The sequence below is a fragment of the Macaca mulatta genome, chromosome 11, assembly GCF_049350105.2.
Source record: "Macaca mulatta isolate MMU2019108-1 chromosome 11, T2T-MMU8v2.0, whole genome shotgun sequence".
Classification (NCBI taxonomy): Eukaryota; Metazoa; Chordata; class Mammalia; order Primates; family Cercopithecidae; genus Macaca; species Macaca mulatta.
Genome location: NC_133416.1, coordinates 3,532,633 through 3,553,852, shown reverse-complemented (window position 1 = coordinate 3,553,852; position 21,220 = coordinate 3,532,633). Strand labels below are relative to the sequence as shown.

Genomic DNA, 21,220 nt, shown 5'->3' with positions numbered 1-21,220 from the left:
CCACTCACATGGGCAACACGGCACTGTGTGGTGGCTCTATTAGTCACACTCAGTGCAGAGCTGCAGAATTGCATGGCACAGCCCCAAACCAATATACATATACACGTGTTTAGGTTTTAATGAATACTTTTCTGCCCATGCTATGTTCAAAGTGGAAGGGATTTTAGCAGTGCAACGGAATTCTCAATACATACTTGCTGACTGAATGAACTAACCTTCTGACCAAAAGGTATTTACTGAGGGTCAGCCGAATGTGATTGATCTTTAGACCAGAAGCAGGAATGGAGTCAAGATTTTCCCCAGCCCTGTGTATCCTAACTTGAACACTTAACTAGTTATCCCTAATACTAGAATTTCCTGTCCTTCCATTCAACTGAATGTAGTAGATATATTCTTTTCTTTCTTTTTTTTTTTTTAGATGGAGTCTTGCTTTGTTGCCCAGGCTGGAGTGCAGTAGTGCAATCTCAGCTCGCTGCAACCTCCGCCTCCCGGATTCAGGCAATTCTCGTGCCTTGGCCTCCCGAGTAGCTGGGATTATAGGCATGTGCCACCATGTCCGGCTGATTTTTGTATTTTTAGTAGAGATGGGGGTTTACCATGTTGGCCAGGCTGGTCTTGAACTCCTGGCCTCAAGTGATTCACCCATCTCAGCCTCCCAAAGTGCTGGGATTCCAGGCGTGAGCCACCGCACCCAGCCTAGTAGATATATTCTTGACTTAATTGAAGGTGCCAGGCCTCCTCCTGCTGGCAAACCCCGGGGTTTGATGCAGTTTGGTGTTTCTAATTGATCCACCCAGTGCTGACCAACCGTGAGCCCCTCCTGCAGGTATGGTCGGCGATACCCTCTCTCAGCTTAGGGAATCAGGCCTTCCCTCTGGGAACTTACTTGGCTTCAGGGTCATACTCTGCCCAGATTCTTTTAAACTCATCCAGGTGGTGGGGACCAAGGATGGACCAGTCCCTTGTCAGGTAGTCAAAGTTGTCCATGATGACAGCTACAAAGAGGTTGATGATCTGCAGGGAACAGTACAATGAGGTGCTGGGAGAAGATCTTCCTACACACCTGCCTCTGGAACCCCCTTGCCAGCCGGGGCCCACGGATGGCAGAAGCCGACATTTCTAAAGACCGGTAATCCATCCTACCAGCCTTAGAACCTGGGTCTCTTGGACATAAACTTGACACAGCTTCCCTGAGAGTTGTGTGTGATGAACCCACATCACAAGCTGGACAGCTTCCCTCCTCCTGAGCTGCTGGGCAAGGCTGTGCAGGACAGAGGGGACTTTATCCCCTTTTCCTCACTCCTCAGAAAGATGCCAAAAAAGTATAGTTCTTTCTAGGCCTCCACATGCCCCCTGTGTCCTCTGGGACAATGCCAGTGTGACAAGAGCCAAGAATGGACAAGCAAGATGCTGGTGGAGCTCACTCTGGCCCAGGGCTTTCGGCCTTTCTCTCCATGTGGCTGGACACTCCTGCCAACTTAGTCTTCCCAAGCCAGCTCCTCTGATGGGGTTGCCCTGACCATGAGCTGCAGAGATGGAGGGTTCAGGCTGCCCTGGAACTGGGCACTCATGGCTGCTGGCTGTTGAATTCCCCCTTGGCTTACCAGGAAGGCACAGAGCATGTAGAAGCTGATGAAGTAGAAGACGGCAAAGCTGCTGCCACAGGGTGTCTCACCCTCCGTGCTGTTGCCGGGCTCGGACTCCGGGGCACACTTCTTGCCTGGCATGCAGGCCAGCATGATGTCCTGCCAGGCCTCCCCAGTGGCACACCTACGGGGAAGGGAGAGCCACATCCATGCAGCCCATCCTACAGATGTCAAGGAGGGCCCTCTGCATCCCTCCCCACTTGTCCCTTTCCTCCTTCCCCAGAGGGAATCACTAAAATGAACTTGATGTTCATCATTCCCCGAATGCTCTGATATGTTCGCTAAATATGCAAACACATGGCATTATTTTGAAGATTTTACATTTTATATACACAGTAACAAACTGCACCTTTTCCGAAAACTTGCTGTTTTTGCAATCCACATGATGTTTTTGAGACTTAGCCTTTTGGATGTATTTTAGTTCCAGTTCATTCACCTTAACTGCTGTATAGGAGTATGCTCTATGAACTTACCATACAAAAATCCACCGTCCTGTTAAAGAATATTTAGGTTTTTCACTTTTTTCTTTTACTAGTACAAAAAACACTGCAATAAACGTGCAGATTTATATCTTGGGTATCCACTTAGAAGTGGAATTGCCAGTTAAAGTACACGTGTCTTCATTTTTCCTAGATATTCCTTGAACTCGAAGGGTTTGTCCAACTTAGACTCCTATTACCAGTGTAGGAGAAATGACACTACAAACTCATCTGTTCATTAGTGAATTGTTTTAAATGATGCTCGTATAATTCGTATGAGATAATATGTCATTGCTGTTTTAATTTGGTTATAAAATGATTAGTGGGTTGAGAATTTAGATTTTATCTTCCATTAAATTGCATGTTCATGTTTTTGCTTGTTTGATTCAGGATGTCTTCTTGTTTGATTCTAGGGTGCTTAAGATATTCTATTCTCTATTCTTTTTAAAAATTTTCAATAGTTTTTGGGGAACAGGTGGTTTTTGCTTGCACGGACAAGTTCTTTAGTGGTGATTTCTGCGATTTTGGTGCACCCATCACCCAAGCAATAGCCTTTTATCCCTGACCATCCTCCCACCCTTCCTCGCGTCCCCAAAGTCCATTACATCATTTTGCAAATGGTGCTGCTATAAACGTGTGTGTGCCTGTGTGTCTTTCATATAATGACTTCTTCCCCTTTGGGTAGATACCCAGGAGGGGGATTGCTGGAGGGAATGCTAGTTCTACTTTTACTTCTTTAAGGAATCTCTATACTGTTTTCCACAGTAGTTGTATTAGTTTACATTCCCACCGGCAGGGTAAAAGTGTTCCCTTTTCACCACATCCATACCAACATCTATTATTTTTTATTTTTTAAATTACAGCCATTCTTGCAGGAGTAAGGTGGTGTCTCATGGTGGTTTCATGTCTATTCTTAATCCTTTGTTAGTTATACGCATCAGAAATAGCTTCTTCCAATTTGTGGCTTATCTCTGGCATTATTTACGATCTAAGTTATGTATTTCAATGAGGTCAAATTTACAGTTTTTCCTCTATGTTTTGTGCTTTTTGCATCTTGTTTAAAAAATCATTCTCTATTTTAGGTCATAAAGACATTCTTTTCTATGTTCTTCTAAAGGTTCTAAAGTTTTGTTTTTCACAATAACTTACTAACCTGAAATTTATTTTCATGTTTGATATGAGGTAGAAATACGCTTTTTCTCTGTATAGATAAGTCATTTTACTAATACTATGTATTGAATAGTACATCTTTACCTACTTAATTGAAATATTTCTTCTGCCATAAGTTGTATTTCCATAGGTGTGTAGGTTGTGTTCTAGCCTTTCCATTCCATTCCTTAGGTTTATTTGTTTATCTTGGTACAGAAGTACTGTGTTGTCTTCATAGTAAGTTGCCTTATGCTAAGTCTTGCCCTTTCACAGTGCAAGAGTCCTTCCAACCTGTTGTTCTTCAACATTTGTCTTGGCTATTCAGTTTCCTTTTCTATTCCATAGACACAGTAGAGTCAGTTCCAGGCTCTATGAGTAATCCTGTTGGGAGTCTTATTAGAATTGCATTGGGATATCGATTAACTTGGGGAATCCTGACATCTTTATGATATTAAGTCTCCTGGCCAGAAATGTGGCATATCCTTCCTTTTATTTTGTTGTACATTTAAAATGGTATAGTTTCAACATTATATTTTAAAAGCTATATCCATTTGCTGCTGATATAGAGGGAATACAATTGATTTCATATTATGGAATATTTGCTGAACTCTCCTATTAGTTTTAACAATTTTCTGTAATTTTTCTTGTATATACACACAGGCAATCAACTTTTTTGGCATTTAATTTTGTTTCTCCAATTCTTATCCTTTATTTTTCTTGTCTTATTTTATTGGGTAAGAGTTATAAAATAATAATATTGAAAAAGTGACAGCATAATATCTTATCTATTACATTTACTAATTAGTTATTGCCAGCACAGGAAAACAATTATTTTTCTTTGTTAATCTTTTAATCTTCCACTTTATTAATTCTATTGTCATAAAAGGTTTTTAGTTAATTTGCATAGATTTTCTACTTGAATTAGCCTGTCATCTGCAAACAATGGCAGTCATGTGTACATATTTTCATATTTATAACTGCTTGCTTTTTTCTGTTTTTCTTATTGGCATTAGCTTTGTGTTAGTCTTATGGGATGAGTGAAGAGGTTTTCTACAACTTTCTGTTCCTGGAAAGTTTATATAACAATGGAATGATCCACTCCTTGATAGTCTGGTAGACCTCACAAATAAAAATATTTAATCTTGGGCCTTTTCAAAGGCTAAATTTTTGACTACCTTTTCAATTTCTGTTGTAGTTTTTTTTTTTTTTTAATTCTTAAGGTAATTTTATAATTCTTATTTTCTACATAAAAGCATCTGCTTCATTCAGGTTTTCAAATAGATTGGCACAAATTTGTTCATGATGTTCTCTGTCTTCTTTTTTGAAGTCTGATATTATTCGTCTGCTACTCTTAGAAAAATCTTGTGTGTGTGTGTATGTGTTTAGAGATGGGATATCACTTCGTCACCCAGGCTACAGTGCAGTGGAGCCATCTTAGCTCACTGTAACCTCAAACTCCTGGGCCCAAGTGATCCTCCCGCCACAGATTCTCAAGTAGCTGGGACTACAGGCACATGGCACCACACCTGGCTAATATTTTTATTTTTATTCTTACAGATGGGGTTTTGCTATGTTGCCCAGGCTGGTCTCATACTCCTGGTCTTAATTGATCCTTCCACCTCAGCCTCCCAAATTGTTGGGATTACAGGTGTGAGCTGCCATGCCTGGTGAAAATCTTATTTTTGATAGACTCAGAAGCTCCCAGTGAACATAGCCTCCATGTCTTGGAAATCTGTTCCTGGCATTTTTCTTTGGTCTCCTTCATTCTCTTGGCCAAAAGTTCAGCATATTGTTTAACCTCTTCCTTATATTTATTTATTTATTTGGAGACAGAGTCTTGCTCTGTCACCGAGGCTGGAGTGCAGTGGCACAATCTCAGCTCACCGCAACTTCCACCTCCCAGGTTCAAGCGATTCTCCTGCCTCAGCCTCCCGAGTAGCTGGGATTACAGATGCCTGCCACTGCGCCTGGCTAATTTTTGTATTTTTAGTAGAGACAGGTTTCACCGTCTTGGCCAGGCTGGTCTCGAACTCCTGACCTCATGATCCACCTGCCTCAGCCTCCCAAAGTGCTGGGATTACAGGCGTGAGCCACCGCGCCCGGCCTTACTTATTTTTATTTTTATTTTAGTGTCCTGTTTCTTCAGAGCAATATGTCAGCATTTGTGTTGCAGGACACGTGGAGTAAGAAGATGCCGAGTCTTGGGTGCTTTGGTTCTAGGTTCCTGATATCCTTTGTTTAGGGGCTTACTCACTGGTGGACATCATCTTTACACGGAATGAAAAGTTATTAGACTGTGCCATCTCTTTTGGACCTCAGGTGAGAAGGCACAGTAGTATCAGTCAGTCTAGTCTTCTCTCTCCCCTATCTTTTTTTACAAAAACCAAATTAAGAAGTCAGATTGGCACTCACAATGCAACCCTGAGCCATCTGTGTTTTCCTTCTGCAGTTCCCCTTGGTCTGTAACAGAACACGCCCCACATGCAGTAGCAGGTGGACACAACCACAGGTCAGGACACACTCCTTCACAGGGAAACCTCGCGGGCCATTTGCACCGGTGATCTGACCCTCGTAAGCCTTCCATTCTTCACCCAGAGTGGCACCGGCGACTTCTGAGGCCATATGCTTCTCATAAAAGGTCTGGTTTGCATCCACTGTCCACTTCAACGAGTTTCTGGCAGCCACTGGCTGAGAAGGAGACCTTCTGCTTCATCTTGAAGCAGCTGATCACCTCTGAGGTGCCACCAAACAGAGGCATGAGATTCTCTTATCATTCTAAAAATCACTTCCACACCTGTAATTACGTTGCTTTTTGCATTCCTGATGTTGTTGTTGTTTTTTTTTTAAATTGGATTTGATGCTTTGTCTGTTTATTGGTCTTTTCAAAGGATCAGCTTTAGGGTTTATTGATAAAATCCATAATTTATTAATTTATGCTTTTACTTTAAAAAATGCATTCCTTCATATTCTGGGATATTTTACTATTCTTTCCCTCATCTTTTGGCTTATTTAATATACATCTTTTAAAATAAATATAAATAAATTTTAGGCTCTGAATTTTTTTCTTTGGTGTCGATTGATGCATCTCATACATTTCAGATATGGTGCTCTGGCTCTCGTTTCTAAGTACAGTCCTGTGTCACTTAACAATGGGGAGATGCACGGTTAGGCAATTCTGTTGTTGTGCAAACAGCATACAGTGGATTCACACAAACCTAGATGCCATAGCTATTACACACCTCAGCTCTACGGCACAGCCCACTGCTCCTAGGCTTCAAGCCTATACAGCATGTGACTGTACCGAATATTGCAGGCAACCGGAACACAATGGTAAGTATTTGTGTATCTAAACATATCTAAACACTGAGAAGGAGTAGTAAAATAGGCACAGTAAAAAAGATTCAAAGATGGTGCACCTGTAGGGGGCGCATACCATGAATGGAGCTTGCAGGACTGAAAGTTGTTCTGGGTGGAGCAGTGAGTGAGTGGTGAGTGAATGTGAAGGCCTAGGACGTGACCGCACACTGCCGTACACCACTGGAGACTAGAAACACTATACACTTAGGCTACACACATTTATAAAAAGTACTTTTCTTTCTTCAGTAATAAATTAACTTCAGCTTAATGTAACATTTTTACTTTATAAACTTTTTAATTTTTTTAACTTTTGGACTCTTCTGTAATAACGCAACTTAAAACACACATTGTACAGCTGTACAAAATATTTTTCTTTATATCCTTATTTTTTTTTTTTTCTATTAACCTTTTTTTTTTGTTTTTTGTTTTTTGTTAAAAGCTAAGACACAAACCCACACATTAGCCTAGGCCTACACAGGGTCAGGATCATCAGTATCACTGTCTTCCACCCCCACATCTTGTCCCATTGGAAAGTCTTCCGGGACAGTAACACGCATGGAGCTGTCATCTCCTATGATAACAATGCTTTCTTCTGGAATACCTCCTGCAGGACCTGCCTAAGGCTGTTTTACGGTTAACTTAAAAAAAATAAGTAGAAGCAGTACACTGCAAAATAATGATAAAAGTATAGTGCAGTAAATATATAGACCAGTGACACAGTCCTTTATTCTCATTATCAAATATTATGTACTGTACATAATTGTATAAGCTATACTTTTTTTTTTTTTTTGAGACAGAGTCTCGCTCTGTCGCCCAGGCTGGAGTGCAGTGGCTGGATCTCAGCTCACTGCAAGCTCCGCCTCCCGGGTTTACGCCATTTTCCTGCCTCATCCTCCTGAGTAGCTGGGACTACAGGCGCCCGCCACCTCCCCCGGCTAGTTTTTTGTATTTTTTTTTTAGTAGAGACGGGGTTTCACCATGTTAGCCAGGATAGTCTCGATCTCCTGACCTCGTGATCTGCCCGTCTCGGCCTCTCAAAGTGCTGGGGTTACAGGCTTGAGCCACTGCGCCCGGCCTAATTTTATATTTTTAATAGAGATGGGTTTTTACCATGTTGGCCAAGCTGGTCTCAAACTCCTGACTTCAGGTAGTTTGCCTGCCTTGGCCTCCCCAAGTGCTGGGATTACAGGCGTGAGCCACCGCGCCCGGCCAAGCTATACTTTCATACGACTGGCAGCACCATGAACACCTGAGTGAGGCACTGCGCTGGGTGATGATGTATGGCGTCACTGGGTGATAGGAATTTTTCAGCTCCATTGTAATTTTAGGCAGACTGTCATTGGCTGAAATGTCATCATGTGGCACATGACTGCAGATGGTAGTTTCAGCTTTGAGTCACTAAGAAGAGTGCCAAAATTTTAAGTAGATTTTGGAGAGGTTATTGTTTTTATGGCTAATTTCTAATTTTGCTATATCAAAGTAAGAGCAGTTTTAGAATTTGTTAAATTCTTTGTGACTTAAATGTTGGCTAATTGTTGTGAATGTTTCTGGGGTGTTTAAAAAGAATGTGGTTTTTTGGCCATTTATTGAGTATAAATCTGTAAGATCAAGTCTGTTACTTGTATTACTTAGATATTCTTTACCCTTTTTTCTATTTTGGTCTATTTGATCTGTCATGCTCTACTACCTGTATTAAATCTTCCACTGTGTGTGTGTGTGTTTGTGTTCTCCTTATACTTCTATCAATATGTAATTGATACATTTCCAAACTATATTGTTAGGCTCATGTAGTTTTATGACCGTTACATGTTTTTGATGGATTATACCCTTTATCAGCATAAAATCCCTCTCTGTCTTGTTTAATGCCTTTCACCTGGAATTCTATTTCTTCTGCTACTGCTATTATTACATCTACATTGTGAGCCTTACATGGTGTTCATTTTTCTGTCCTTTTATTTTCATTTTCTTTAGGTCATTTTGTTTTACTATAACTGTTATAAACAGGCTAGAGCTAGATTTCTTAAAGCCAGCATCAGAGTATCTATCTTTTAATAGTGAACTTTAGCTCAATAAGTTTAGTAATTATCTTTGTTCTTATTCCTGCCATCTCCTTTTATTATTCTAATTTCCATGTTTTATTTATTTATTTTTCTACTTTTGCTTTACCTTCCTTTTGCTGAATTGCTAAGTTTTCTTTATCTACTTTTTCCTCTAGTGGTTTGGAATGTATACATTCCATTTCTATTTTTTTAGTGATTGACCTTTAAGTATTTAACATTTATATTTATACACACTTTTCCCTTAGTTATGTACAGAATTAAACAGTATCTATTCTTATCCCCAAACAAGAGAAGAACCTTAGCGTGGTTTTATGTTTCTAATTCTTCTACTACCTCACTTCCTACCTTGCTGAGGTAACATAAAATATTACTTCCAAATTGTCATTAAGGTTTTGTACATTTTCCCCTTAACAATTATGTAGATTTTATATAAACTTTATAATGTCCTTGTTCAAAACTCACAACTATAAACTTCATTTTTTTTTTTTTTTTTTGAGACGGAGTCTCGCTCTGTCGCCCATGCTGGAGTGCAGTGGCGCAATCTTGGCTCACTGCAAGCTCCGCCTCCCGGGTTCACGCCATTCTCCTGCCTCAGCCTCCCGAGTAGCTGGGACTACAGGCGCCGGCCACTGCGCCCGGCTAATTTTTTTCTATTTTTAGTAGAGATGGGGTTTCACCATGGTCTCGATCTCCTCACCTTGTGATCCGCCCGCCTCGGCCTCCCAAAGTGCTGGGATTACAGGCGTGAGCCACCGCGCCCGGCCTAAACTTCATTATTTTTTCACTCATATCATTACTCTGCTCATTCTATTTCTTTGATTCGTTTTTCATTCTGTGGAAATACAGCCTGAGTAACTGCTTCAAGGAGGACTTATGTGGGGCAGTAAACTTTATGGGTTCTTAAACACTTGGAAATGTATTTTGCTTGGCTACTTGAATGCTGATTAGACTGCATATACAGGGCCAGGTTCAAGAATACATTTTCCTCATAATTTTGAACATATTATTTCATTGTCTTCTATTACATATATACTTTTGTTAATTAAAAGTCTAATGCTAATGATGATTTTCAAAGTAATTCCCTTTTTTCCTTTTTGGCAACACTATTTATTAAAGAAGCTGTTTCTTTCTCCATTCTGTGTTCTTGGCACCTTTGTCGAAAATCAATTGGCTGTAAATGAGTGGGTTCATTTCTCAGGTTTCTATCCTGAGCCATTGCTCTATGTGTCTGTTTTCATGCCAGTACCATGCTGTTTTGGTTACTATAGCTTTGTAACAGATTTTGATATCAGGCAGTGTGGTGCCTCCAGCTTTGTTCTTCTTGCTCAAGATTGCTTTGGCTATTCAGGGTCTTTTGTGGTTCCGTATGAATTTTAGGATAATTTTTTCCATTTCCATAAAAAATGACATTGGCATTTTGATAGGAATTGCATTGAATTTGTAGATTGCTTTGTGTACTATTGTCATTTTAACAATAGTAATTATTCTAATTCATGAACACAAGATATCTTTCCATTTATTTGTGTCACAACTATTTCTTTTATCAATGTTTTATAAGTTCTCAGTTTATGGATCATTAAATTTTTTCCTAAGTATTTTAGTTTTTTGTTGCTATTGTAAAAGGGGCTGATTTCTTAATCTCTCTTTCAGATAGTTCATTGTTAGTGTAAATAAATGCTACTCATTCTTGTGTGTTGATTTTGTGTCCTGCAACTTTACTGAATTAGTTTATCAGTTGTAATAGATTTTGGTGATCTTTAGGATTTTCTATACATAAGATCATGTCATCAGCAAACAGAAAATTTCACTTGTTCCTTTCCTATTTGGATAACTTTTTAAAATTTGTCTAATTGCTCTGGCTAGGACTTCCAGTATTATCATGTTGAATAGAAGTGGTGAGAGTGGGCATCTTTGTCTTGTTCCTCATCTTAAAGGAAAAGCTTTCAACTTTTCACCACTAAGTGTGATGTTAGCTGTGGCCTTGTCATATGTGGCCTTTATTGTGTTGCAGTACCTTCCTTCTATGCCTAATTTGTTGAGAGTTTTTGTCATGAAAGGATGTTGAATTTTGTCAAGTGCTTTTCTGCATCTATTGAGATGATCATGTGGGTCTTTTTTCCTTCATTCTGTTAACATAGTGTATTACACTTATTGATGTGCATATGTTGAACCATCCTTGCATCCCTGGAATGAAACCCACTTGATCATGATGTATCATCTTTTTCATGTACTGCTGGATTCAGTTTGCTAGTATTGTGTTGAGGATTAAATGAGGATGACGCCAGTGCATGTGGACATAAGCGTCCAGCACAGCAAATGGCACAGACAGGTGCTGGTATAGTGATAGATATTCGTACTTATTGGACGAGAAAACTGAGGTTCAGGTTAGATGTCTCGCTCAAGGTCGCAAAGCATGTTGGCAGGTTGGCTTTGGGCCTGTTCAGACTCTAAGCCAGGCTGCTTTCAGCATGTGACTTTTGCTCCCCTAATGGTTTTGGCTGGTTTCCAGCAGGTGTGCCAGTGCATAGTGTGTTTCTCTGTAGAAAGTTATCATAAATGACAATGGACCCACTGGCCTCCTTGTCAGGCAGACACCAAGCACACATCCTCTCCCTTCCTACTCCCTGGGAAACAGTTCCCTTTCATTCTACCACCAGGCCACAGTGTGGCACCACACAGGTGTGTGTGTATCTGTGCACCTGTGTCCTCAGGGACCCACCTGAAGAGGAGCAGCACGGCCTGGGGGAAGGTCTGAAAGTTGTTGTTCCGGTTGATCTCTGTGGTATCATTCAGGGCAATTTTCCCAAACACCTAGAAGAGGGAAGAAAGAGGTGTTTAGTGATTTGTGGACAGAGAGGATCCTAATTTCCCACCATTGTTCAATGGTCTCTTCAGGGGTCTCAGGTGTCCCTGGAACTGGCCGCCACAAGCTGAATAGTCTTCCCATGCAACCTGGCAGGCACCTGCTGCCCCACCCAGCCCCTGCGCACAATCCCCACACTGGACAAGCATGAGAATCAAAGAGCCCACAGCCTCAGGCAGGTCCCTACAGCCCGGTGGGAGCTGGGGCTGAGAGTGGTGGATGCTGGGACAGGGACCCTGCTTCTGACAGAACACAGGATGCACTGTGTTATTTTCTTTGCTATTTCAGCGCTGCACGCCCAAGCACTCTTTCAAATTTAGTTCTTGCATTTCGGAGTGATGTGGAGTGAGTGATCTGGGGCTAGGGCAGGCTTCATTCATTCCTGAAATCCCTTTTTTTTTCCTGGTCTTTTAAAGCTGTGCTTATCTTAGAAACTGCCACCGTTATCAGGTATCAAGGTAGCTCTTTTAGTCTCAAAAGGTTTTGGCAACTGAATCTTGGGTCTTTCTGCGATGAGTAAGTAGGGGACTTCCTGGAGGAGCGGCCAAGGAAACGCTCTGGGCCACTGTGGGCGTCCTGCCAGGTTTGACCTTGGGACCTCAAGCTGGAGCCCGGAGACGGGAATGGAGAGCTCCAGGTTTGTGGTGAAAGGTGCAGTGGGCACCTGGGAGGGGAGGCCCCAGAAAACTGCTGCACGTTTGATGTGGTGAGCCTTGTGTTGATTTTGCCCTTCCTTGCTTCCTTCTTCTTTCCTCCCTCCCTCTCAGTCATTAGCTTCCAATGAATCTGGTTGGGGTAATTCTCAGGCCCATCAGACCTGGACACAAACAGGGGTGCTGGGCAGACACACCTTGCTGCTGTTTCTTGAGAAGGGGCTGTGTCTCTCCCGAGGCCCCTTGCATAACTCAGGAGTGTCTTTCCTCTACCGAGAGCAGAACCCAGGCCTCGGGGAGGGAAGCTCTCTGGGCTGTGTATTCTGTACCTGGCCACTCTCCTGTTACCTACAGGAGATCCATTTGGGGAAAGTTCCCATTCCTGTGGCTTTTTGGGCCTCAGAAAATGGAAGAGGAGGGAGAGGGACAGTCAGGAATGAAAGGGAGAAGGGAGGGAGGAAGGCGTGAGGGAATGTGGTGCTGGGAACTGGGAAGAGACAGAGCAGGAGAGGAGGAGAGCAGGAGGCCAGGAGCCCCGTGATGGGAGCCTCCCTACCTGCATCCCGATCACCGCGTAGATGAAGAACAGCATCACGATCAGGAGGGCCACATAGGGCAGGGCCTGGAAGGAAGTGCAGGAGACTCCCATGAGGCCGGAGTGCAGAGGCCAGCTGGGCCCCTTCCCAGGGAGCGCCGCATCCCTGTCTCTGCGGCCATCAGCTATTGCCCGGTTTGGGCTGGGGGACACTTCCAAGAGTCCCACAGGACTACGGGGAACCTGGGGGAAGGTCTGAGAAACCGGAACTGACTTCCCATTTCAGCTGGGTTTTCAAAGCAGGCCGCAGAGTAACCACATAGTGCGACACTACCTGGGCAAAACAATCAAGAAAGAGCAAAGCCTCCTCCGACTACACATGTGCGGTATGTTTGTACGAGGCGGGAGAAATCGTGGACAGCACCCAGCTGACTGTGGTTACCTGTGGAGGAGTGGGGTAGTGGCAAGTTACACCCTTCCTTTACACAGCTTCATTCTATCCCACTAGTTGTAGTGAGCGGGTATTACTATTGCAATGAAAACATTTAATAAGGAAAAATTTAAAAGAAAGATCATGGGTTCAAATCCTGTTTTTGCCACTTTCTATCTATGAGAGCTGGGGCACTTCTCTGAGCTTCAGTCTCCTCATCAGAAAAATGGAAATAATAGTAATGACCTCTCAGAGGTTTTGTGGTTTAAATGAGTTAAGGCTTATAAAGTGCTTAGTGCACGCCTTGCACAGAGTTGGGTTCCATACATTCTATTCGCTTAATGCATTATCTGCCTGGCAACTAGGACGACTAAATTTCCAGAGCCCCCGACACTTCTAGGGAGAGGCCATGGTCCCCAGGATGGGAGGCCCGGCCCGTGTTCCCAGGCGCCGCTTCAGCCGCCGCCGGTCACTAGAGGGTGCAGCCAGAGCAGGCGCCCGCTGCCTGGCCCGAACGCCTGTGCCACCGTCAGGCCCTCGCAGTCACCCAGTCTGCGTCTCTTCCCAGACCCGGGAGATGTCGGGGGGCAGGGCGAGTATGGCCACTCACAGCTGTGGGTTCCACGTGCACCCAAGTGCAGAGTCAGTGGCAGTCCTGCTTCCACTGGGGCCTACTTTTTCGAATCCCCAGAGCCTGGGCCGACCCGGGCTGGGAGTGCAGGAGCCCCAGCTCACCATTAGGCGGGGGTCAGCCCTGGCGGCTCAGAGGAAGCCTGGCCATTGGGAGCTTCCTTGAGAGCCTTGGATGGTCAGTCCCTGGCTGGAGGCTGCCGGGGGCAGAGCGGGGATGGGCATCTTTCCTCTGGCTACAGCTATAGCCATGGGCACACCAGACCAGGCCCAGGCACGCCCTGTCCCCAGGCGGGGACTGGCCGGGGTGGGGCACACAAAGGAGCTTCCCTGACAGATTCTGGTCTGGGGAAGGCTGAGAGCGGCCCCTCCATGGTGGGAGAGAAGCCTGCGTTCCGCCAGCCCAGGGAAGCATGAACCGCCTTCACGGGTTCAGCACTCATCTGGGGGAAGTCAAGTGGCCCAGCAGCTTTGCTTCTCCTAACTTCAACCCTACAAAGGCTCCTCCGAGCTGGCAGGGGCTGATTGTCATTCTGTTTTAACGGGAAAACAGTGGCTGAGAAAAGGAACGCATCACGTGGCCAGGCAGTCCTGGGCCCATTCGAAAGGCCTGTCTAGCCGAGCGGAGGACACCAGGGTCCTGCGACTCTGGCCGAGGACATGACAGGTGCTGTCAGCAGATGCTGCTGAAATGCCTGCGAGGAGGAGGGCGATGGGCCAGATTCTGAAAATGCTGAATTCGAAGGGCAATAGCGGTCACCAGGTTGTCCAGGCCCATGTTTTTCAGGTTTGTTCCTTACCACAAAACCCCTTGGTCCAGTAAATTCTTGTGGAGAAAGACATAAATGATGGTTAAAAGTCAGGCAGACCCTTTCCGCCTCCCCGTAGCTCCCATCCCTCCTTTACCACCTGGCCTTCTCGGGCTCTGAGCCTGCCTTGGAAACCACACGCTTCGTCTAAGCCTCTCAGTGCGGAAACAGGGAGCCAGGTAGAGCGGTCGAGTTCCGCCACACAGAGGAAGGAGCAGGGCCCCAGAGTGGAGGGCTCCTCCCTGTGCCAGCTGTGTTCTGGGCCAGGCGGCAGCCCTGGGATCCCCAGGCCGCAGGACATGAGGGGCGGCTACCTGGAAGGACTTGATGAAGGTCCACAGCAGCGTCCGGATGCCCTCCCCGCGGCTCAGCAGCTTCACCAGGCGCATGACCCGGAATAGGCGGAAGAAGGTGATGGAGATGCGCGAGTTTTCCTCTGCGTTCTGGAACCCGTCGGCAACAGGAGGTGCAGTTAGCACAGCAAGAGGGGGGTGAGAACAGAAGGGCCCCTCCGAGAAATACAGACCTCAGTGGCAGTGGCAGAAGGCAGGCCAGGGTTTGCTGCACTAGACTTACCCCTCAGCTGGGAGGGCAGCCGCCCACTGTAACGAGTGGACAGCTCAGTCCACTCTCTGCAGAGCTAGACCGTGCCCAGGCCGCTGGGCTGTGCTCCTGTGTTTTCATTCTCCCCACTTCCCCTTCATTCCTAGTTCTTAATGCCCTGGGTGGAGGAACAGACAACTCCATCAGGAACTACCACAAGCTTTGGAATCGTGTGGGCCCAGAGCCAGTTGCCCTGGGAGCCCCTGCCTCTGCAGTGCTGAGGAAGCAGCCCTCACCGCTCTCCCGTTTGTCTGGGCAGAGAGTCCTGCATCCTAAGTGGAGCCCAGCACTCTTTGAGGACATGGGTTGGTGGATGGCCTCTCTCCCAGCTGTGGGTATGTGTGCATTTGAGGCCCTCTGAAGGGGCCTCATGCCCCAGCTGCTTGGGACTCCAGCACTTCCCTTGTATCACCTCCTTCTACTTTCCACAGCCCCTGTCCCAAAGGGAGGGATTAGGGGGCTACTCAGTGCTGGAGAGGGTCTGGTTTGCAGCCCTTGCTCTGAAGCTGTTGCCCTCCTACTCCCCTCTGCCCTGGGGCCTCTAGGAGGCTCCAACCCTCCAGGCTGTACAAAACCCTGGAAGGGAGAGGGGCAGCATAAGAGAGGGGAGGCCTCCCTTGCAAGTGATGCTCCTGCAGATGGTCTCCCTCAGGGGCCCTGGGGAAGGGGAAAGGGAAGGTGAAGGGGAGGAAGGGTGGAGTGCAGGCCAAGGTGAGTGGAGGTGGGGAAGGAAAGGGAAGGCCAAGGGGAGGAAGGGTGGAGTGAAGGCCAAGGTGAGTGGAGGTGGGGAAGGAAAGGGAAGGCCAAGGGGAGGAAGGGTAGAGTGCAGGCCAAGGTGAGTGGAGGTGGGGAAGGAAAGGGAAGGTGAAGGGGAGGAAGGGTGGAGTGAAGGCCAAGGTGAGTGGAGGTGGGGAAGGAAAGGGAAGGCCAAGGGGAGGAAGGATAGAGTGCAGGCCAAGGTGAGTGGAGGTGGGGAAGGAAAGGGAAGGTGAATGGGAGGAAGGGTGGAGTGCAGGCCAAGGTGAGTGGAGGTGGGGAAGGAAAGGGAAGGCGAAGGGGAGGAAGGGTAGAGTGCAGGCCAAGGTGAGTGGAGGTGGGGAAGGGGAAAGGGAAGGTGAAGGGGAGGAAGGGTAGAGTGCAGGCCAAGGTGAGTGGAGGTGGGGAAGGGGAAAGGGAAGGTGAAGGGGAGGAAGGGTGGAGTGCAGACCAAGGCGAGTGGAGGTGCTTGGGCTGCTGCTGTTGGACCTGCACATGCCTGGCCAGGGCTCAGGACAGGCTGCCCTGCCATCCTCTGCCTCCAAACCTGAGAACATGAGCTGACTCCCCACTTGTTCCTCCTTCTGCCCACACCGGCCTGGTGAGCAGGAACCTAGGAGGGAGCCACTGCCAAATCCGGAGCTAGTGCAGCTCACCCAGCCCTGCGGGCACCGGGAGAGAATGGACCCTCGGGGCTTCCTGTTACTGTTCCCGTCCACACCTCCCTGAGGTGGGAGGTCTCAGGTTGTTACTGGGGCCACCTGGGCCCTCCCCACTCCTTGCTTTACCTTGCCTTTTATCTTGAATTATTTCTAGGTCAGACTCTCCCTGGCAATATCCAGCGCTAAAGCCCTTCTAACTGCACTGCCTGCTCTGGCCGACCCTGGTGTGACATCAGAGGCCGCTTCCCTCACTATGCAGGACAGGAGATTATGAGGGAGGCAGGGAGACCCGGAGGCAGCCACCACTCTGCACACAAGCAAGCTAGAGACCTCTCCTGCTTTCCAGACCTTCCAGACAGGAGAAGAGCAAAAATATTTCTTATGTTTCAAAATCAGAGCTGCCTCAGTTCCTCCTAAGGCTCCCATTCCCCTCAAGGCAGGGGACAGACTGGTGGGTCTCAGGACCGGCTGCACAGTTACCTGAGGGGCTGGGTCGAGAGCTGCAGGCAGCAGCCCTGTCCTGCCCTGGGCTCTGCCCTGCCTGTGTGTTCTGAAGCCTTTGATGCCCTTAATCTCTGTATTTCTATCACTTGTGTATCTACTTGAAATTCTATTTTCACTCCTTAAAAGGAGGTTGTGTTCCCCCAGAGGAGTATGCAGAGGAGGCTTAGGATTTTGTAACTCAGCTGTCAGTTCCACCATGTTCGAGAAAGGAGAAAAAAAAGAAAGAACAAGCTTAAGTGGAGAACTTCAGCTCCAAGTGTCAAGAGTTTGAGAAGTTGGTGCCACAGGGGCATCTGGATCTGCTCAGTTAAAAAAACAAAACAAACAAACAAAAAAAGAAAACACCAAACACCAAGCTTGCAGTGTGAATTCCATTCCACGGTTCAAAACCCTCCCCTGTGGCTGCAGTTTCCTAACGCTGCTGGAGAAGGGGAACAAACACATTGCCATTTGGACACATCAATTTGCTCTAATAAACCACATGACAATGCAAAAAAGAGGCAGATCCAGACGGCTGATCCAGGAAGCAGCGTCCCCAGGAAGCGGGGTAGAGCACCCCAGGCTCAGCCTTTCCTGTGGCAGCCTTGCCTGGCCCTGCCTGGCTGCACTGGCGAACACATCAACCCACCCAAGCTTGCCTCGGTCTGTGGACTTTGCGGCTTGGTCAGTCAACCCCACTGGTCCTTCTAAAAACTCATACTTGGCCCGGTTTGAAATGCGTAACGGCAGCCTTTTGGAGGAGCCTGGGCCAAGGAGGCTTCAAGGTCACACTGAATGGCGTCTCTTTTATCACATTAGCCAAAGTGAATCAGAGACTCCTACCACAGGAGTGATCCAATCAACGGAGCTCGTTTTTCTGCTTCCAGCTTGCTGCAGAACAGTGGCTGTAGCCTAATTTTAATGGACTTCAGGAATTTAGAAAAATGCAAGGGGTAGCAAGGTTGGAGTGCCTGGAAATTCAATCATGCTCTCAGTAACAAATCCCAGCTTAAACCTTCTATGGTGGACTTCCACCTGAAGCACAGGGAAGCTAGGAGCTGCAGACACTGATGAATAGGAATCATCGTCCGCCCTTCCATCCCCTTGCTAGAACACCTCTTTCTTCCCTCCTTACCCTGGAGCCCTCCCATGGCTCTCATAGGTACCCTCTGCAAATTTCTCACATCAGATTAAGGTCAGAGGCTTTGGCCCGTGGAGTCCTCAGGGCGTTTAACAGGAAATGGCCCTCAGGTCCCATTCTCTCCCAGTGGCTTGTTAGATAGTCAAGATCACAGTGAATTACCACCCCAAGGAAAGCTCAGGGGTAAAACACCACCACTGCACAAACAGCATCTTCACAGCTCACACGAGAAGGGAACAGGCAGGCAAGGCACACGGCAGACACGGTGGCCACATGCAGTGAGAGCCAGGCGGGGCTCCCAGGGACTCTGGAGATCAGGGTGGGGAGAGTAGGGGTGTTAGAGGGGGACACGGAAGCCGGGAGCATGGTCGGGAGGGTTGGTCTTACCATAGAGGGAGAGCATTGGGTATGTTCAGCTGGCTTTAAAGAAAGGCAGATAGAGATAAGCTGTAATGAGCCTCCTAGGAAGATGCCCGGTACTCTAGGTCTTGGCTAACACAGGAGCAACACAGTGGCAGAAGAGGGCAAAAGGAAACAAGTGAAAGAAATGTGAAAGCGTAGGCCTGGCAGGTCCTGGGGCATCCCCGAGACTGTGGGGTCTGTGTTGCTGGGTCTCATGTCAAACAAGGACCCACAGGCATTCTCCTGCCTAAGACCTTTAAAACTCACACCCGTAATATTATTACATAAGCAGATGAGGTCTTTGGGATTTTGTGGATGGAGGTTTGTAATTGTTTTGTTTGGTTTTGTTTTGTTTCAGAGACAGGGTCTCAGCTCTGTTGCCCAGGCTGGAGTGCAGTGGCATAATCACAGCTCACTGCAGCCTTGAACTCCTGGGCTCAAATGATCCTCCCACATCAGCCTCCCCGGTAGTTAGGACTACAGGCACGTGCCACCATGCCCGGCTAATTTAAATTTTTTTCTTTTTGTCTCACTATACTGCCCAGGCTGGTCTCAAACTCGTGGCCTGGCCTCAAGTGATCCTCCTGCCTTGGCCTCCCAAACTGCTGGGATTACCAGTGTAAGCCACTGTGCCAAGCCTGTTTTAATTTAATTAGCCATTGTTAACCTTTGAGGACTTGGGCTTTATGCACTTTCGCTTACCCCAGGCAGGACCAGCTGAAGGACAGAGGCCTCGCTAACCCCAGGGCCTATCCTTGCCCACATATATTTAAGCAAAGCAGCCCAAGGGCAGTGGCGTCTCAGGTTTAGGGGAGAATGACTTCAAGTCAACACTGAGGAGAGCCTCCAGAGGTGGCCTCAACTCACTCCATAATGGGGCTTGTTCTCAAAGCTCAGGCTCAGGCAAGAGATGGCCTTGCTTAGCAGTTAGTCTATAGATGCGGCAAGCCCTGGCCATTGGCATGAAATAATGAGTGTTGAATTGTTTCCTAAACTTGAAAGCCCTGCACACAATTCAGGATACGAACACCCCAGGAAGCTGTTCTCACGGGTCTGACTGCTGAACTCATTTGGGGGTAGAAGCTAAAGAAACTGGCGTCTGGTGAGTATCCCAGGGCCAGCCCTCTCCCCAAGTTCCTGGAGCCTGGCTCTGGGAAGATGCCCTTCCTTTTTGGGCTCCAGCCCAGAGGGCTCAGCCCCAACCGATCTTGACCATCTGAGCTGCTAACTCTTTCTAGAAAATCAGGACTTGGCTTTTACCCTCCACTTTCAGATGGTTGCTCTTGTATTTGTTTTTAAGGTACAAACAAGGAAAACGTGTAATGGAATTTTTGAAGGATGGAAATGTGCACAACTAGACATTTGCTTGCAGCCTGGAAATATTTCTTGGGTAACAGATTTCTCAGCAAAATTTTTTTTTTTTTTTTCATAGCTAGTTGGTAGGATGTCCTTTTAGGGGATGGTGAAGATATAGGGTGAGGTGAGGGAAGAGAAAGAAAGGGACGCTTCTCTAGGCTTTTACAGAACACTCTAGATCTGACTCTCTAGATCTCAGCTTCTGCTTCATGAAGATTCCACCTGCCAGGTCAATCCTTGTGACTGCAGGGTGTGGGGTCCCTAGGATTTGGCTAGCAGGCTGAGCTTGAACACAGAGACAAACATAGGTAGACAGACACACGCGTGCACACACACACACACACACACACTCTCTCTCTCTCTCTCATACAGGCATGCACAGAAGAAATTTCTTGGCAAAGCACCTAAACCCCTTTTCCTCTGGTGTGTGATAGTTGCCCAGGATGGTCGGGTCTGGCTACCCTCTGGCATCGTTCTGCCCCGCTCCTGGCCCAGTGCTTGGGCTCTTTTGCTCATGGACAAGGAGTTCTATGTTTCTCAGGCTTCAGTGGGGCAGGGAGGGAGGCCCAGAGGGAGGTAACCTACACCACGTTAACTCCAGAGTGTTGGGCAGAGTTCCCAGGAAGCTTGAGCCATTGCTGGCCTCTTGGATCCATCCTGCAAACCATCACAGCTGCTCATCACTTCTAAGAACCCTGGGCAAATGCTTGAAGGTCTTCTGGGTCAATCCCAGCCTGAACAGGACCAAAATGGAGATAATTCTGACAACACACCCAGGTATTTGGCTTACCTGGCCTAATTGAACCAACCTCTAGGCATCCAAAAAAAAAAAAAAAAAAAACAAAAACACCGGTTTCATTTTACTTCTTAAACATTCAGAATCCTTCATTTGGGATTTTTAGATTTTTAAACATTTGTCTTAACTGTCTTTTCTCTTGTTGCATTTTATAGCTCCCATTTAAGACCTCATCTATTTAAGTCATATTTCACTTCAAGACTTGACTTTAGGTCTGTTCTGATAATCTTGATAGTATTTTGTATTTTAATAACATGTATTGATTTAACATTTTCTATGTCATGTCTCTATAATAGCAGACAAGAAAAAGTCAGGAGCAGCTATGAGGACAGTAGAAAGAGGAGGAATGAAGACTTTCTGAGATCTATGTGTGGCATTCTCCCGCCCCGGTAATGACAACTTTCCTAAGA

The 21,220-nt window shown here is 46.4% G+C and overlaps 1 protein-coding gene across 30 annotated transcripts in view; it reads right to left on the bottom strand.

Annotated features, from left to right (window-relative positions):
- CACNA1C (calcium voltage-gated channel subunit alpha1 C) overlaps positions 1-21,220 on the bottom strand; it is a 740,665-nt gene that overhangs the window by 26,699 nt on the left and 692,746 nt on the right. For 23 of the 30 annotated variants that reach the window (XM_028829106.2, XM_028829113.2, XM_028829109.2 and 20 more), the window contains 6 exons: positions 18,644-18,676; positions 14,926-15,054; positions 12,764-12,829; positions 11,411-11,502; positions 1,605-1,770; positions 887-1,014 (listed from right to left, as the gene is read on the bottom strand). In XM_028829106.2, coding sequence (XP_028684939.2) covers positions 887-1,014; positions 1,605-1,770; positions 11,411-11,502; positions 12,764-12,829; positions 14,926-15,054; positions 18,644-18,676 — 614 coding nt within the window. The remainder of the gene's footprint in view (positions 1-886; positions 1,015-1,604; positions 1,771-11,410; positions 11,503-12,763; positions 12,830-14,925; positions 15,055-18,643; positions 18,677-21,220) is intronic. The other 7 variants (XM_028829112.2, XM_077953272.1, XM_028829122.2 and 4 more) reach the window with 1 other exon arrangement.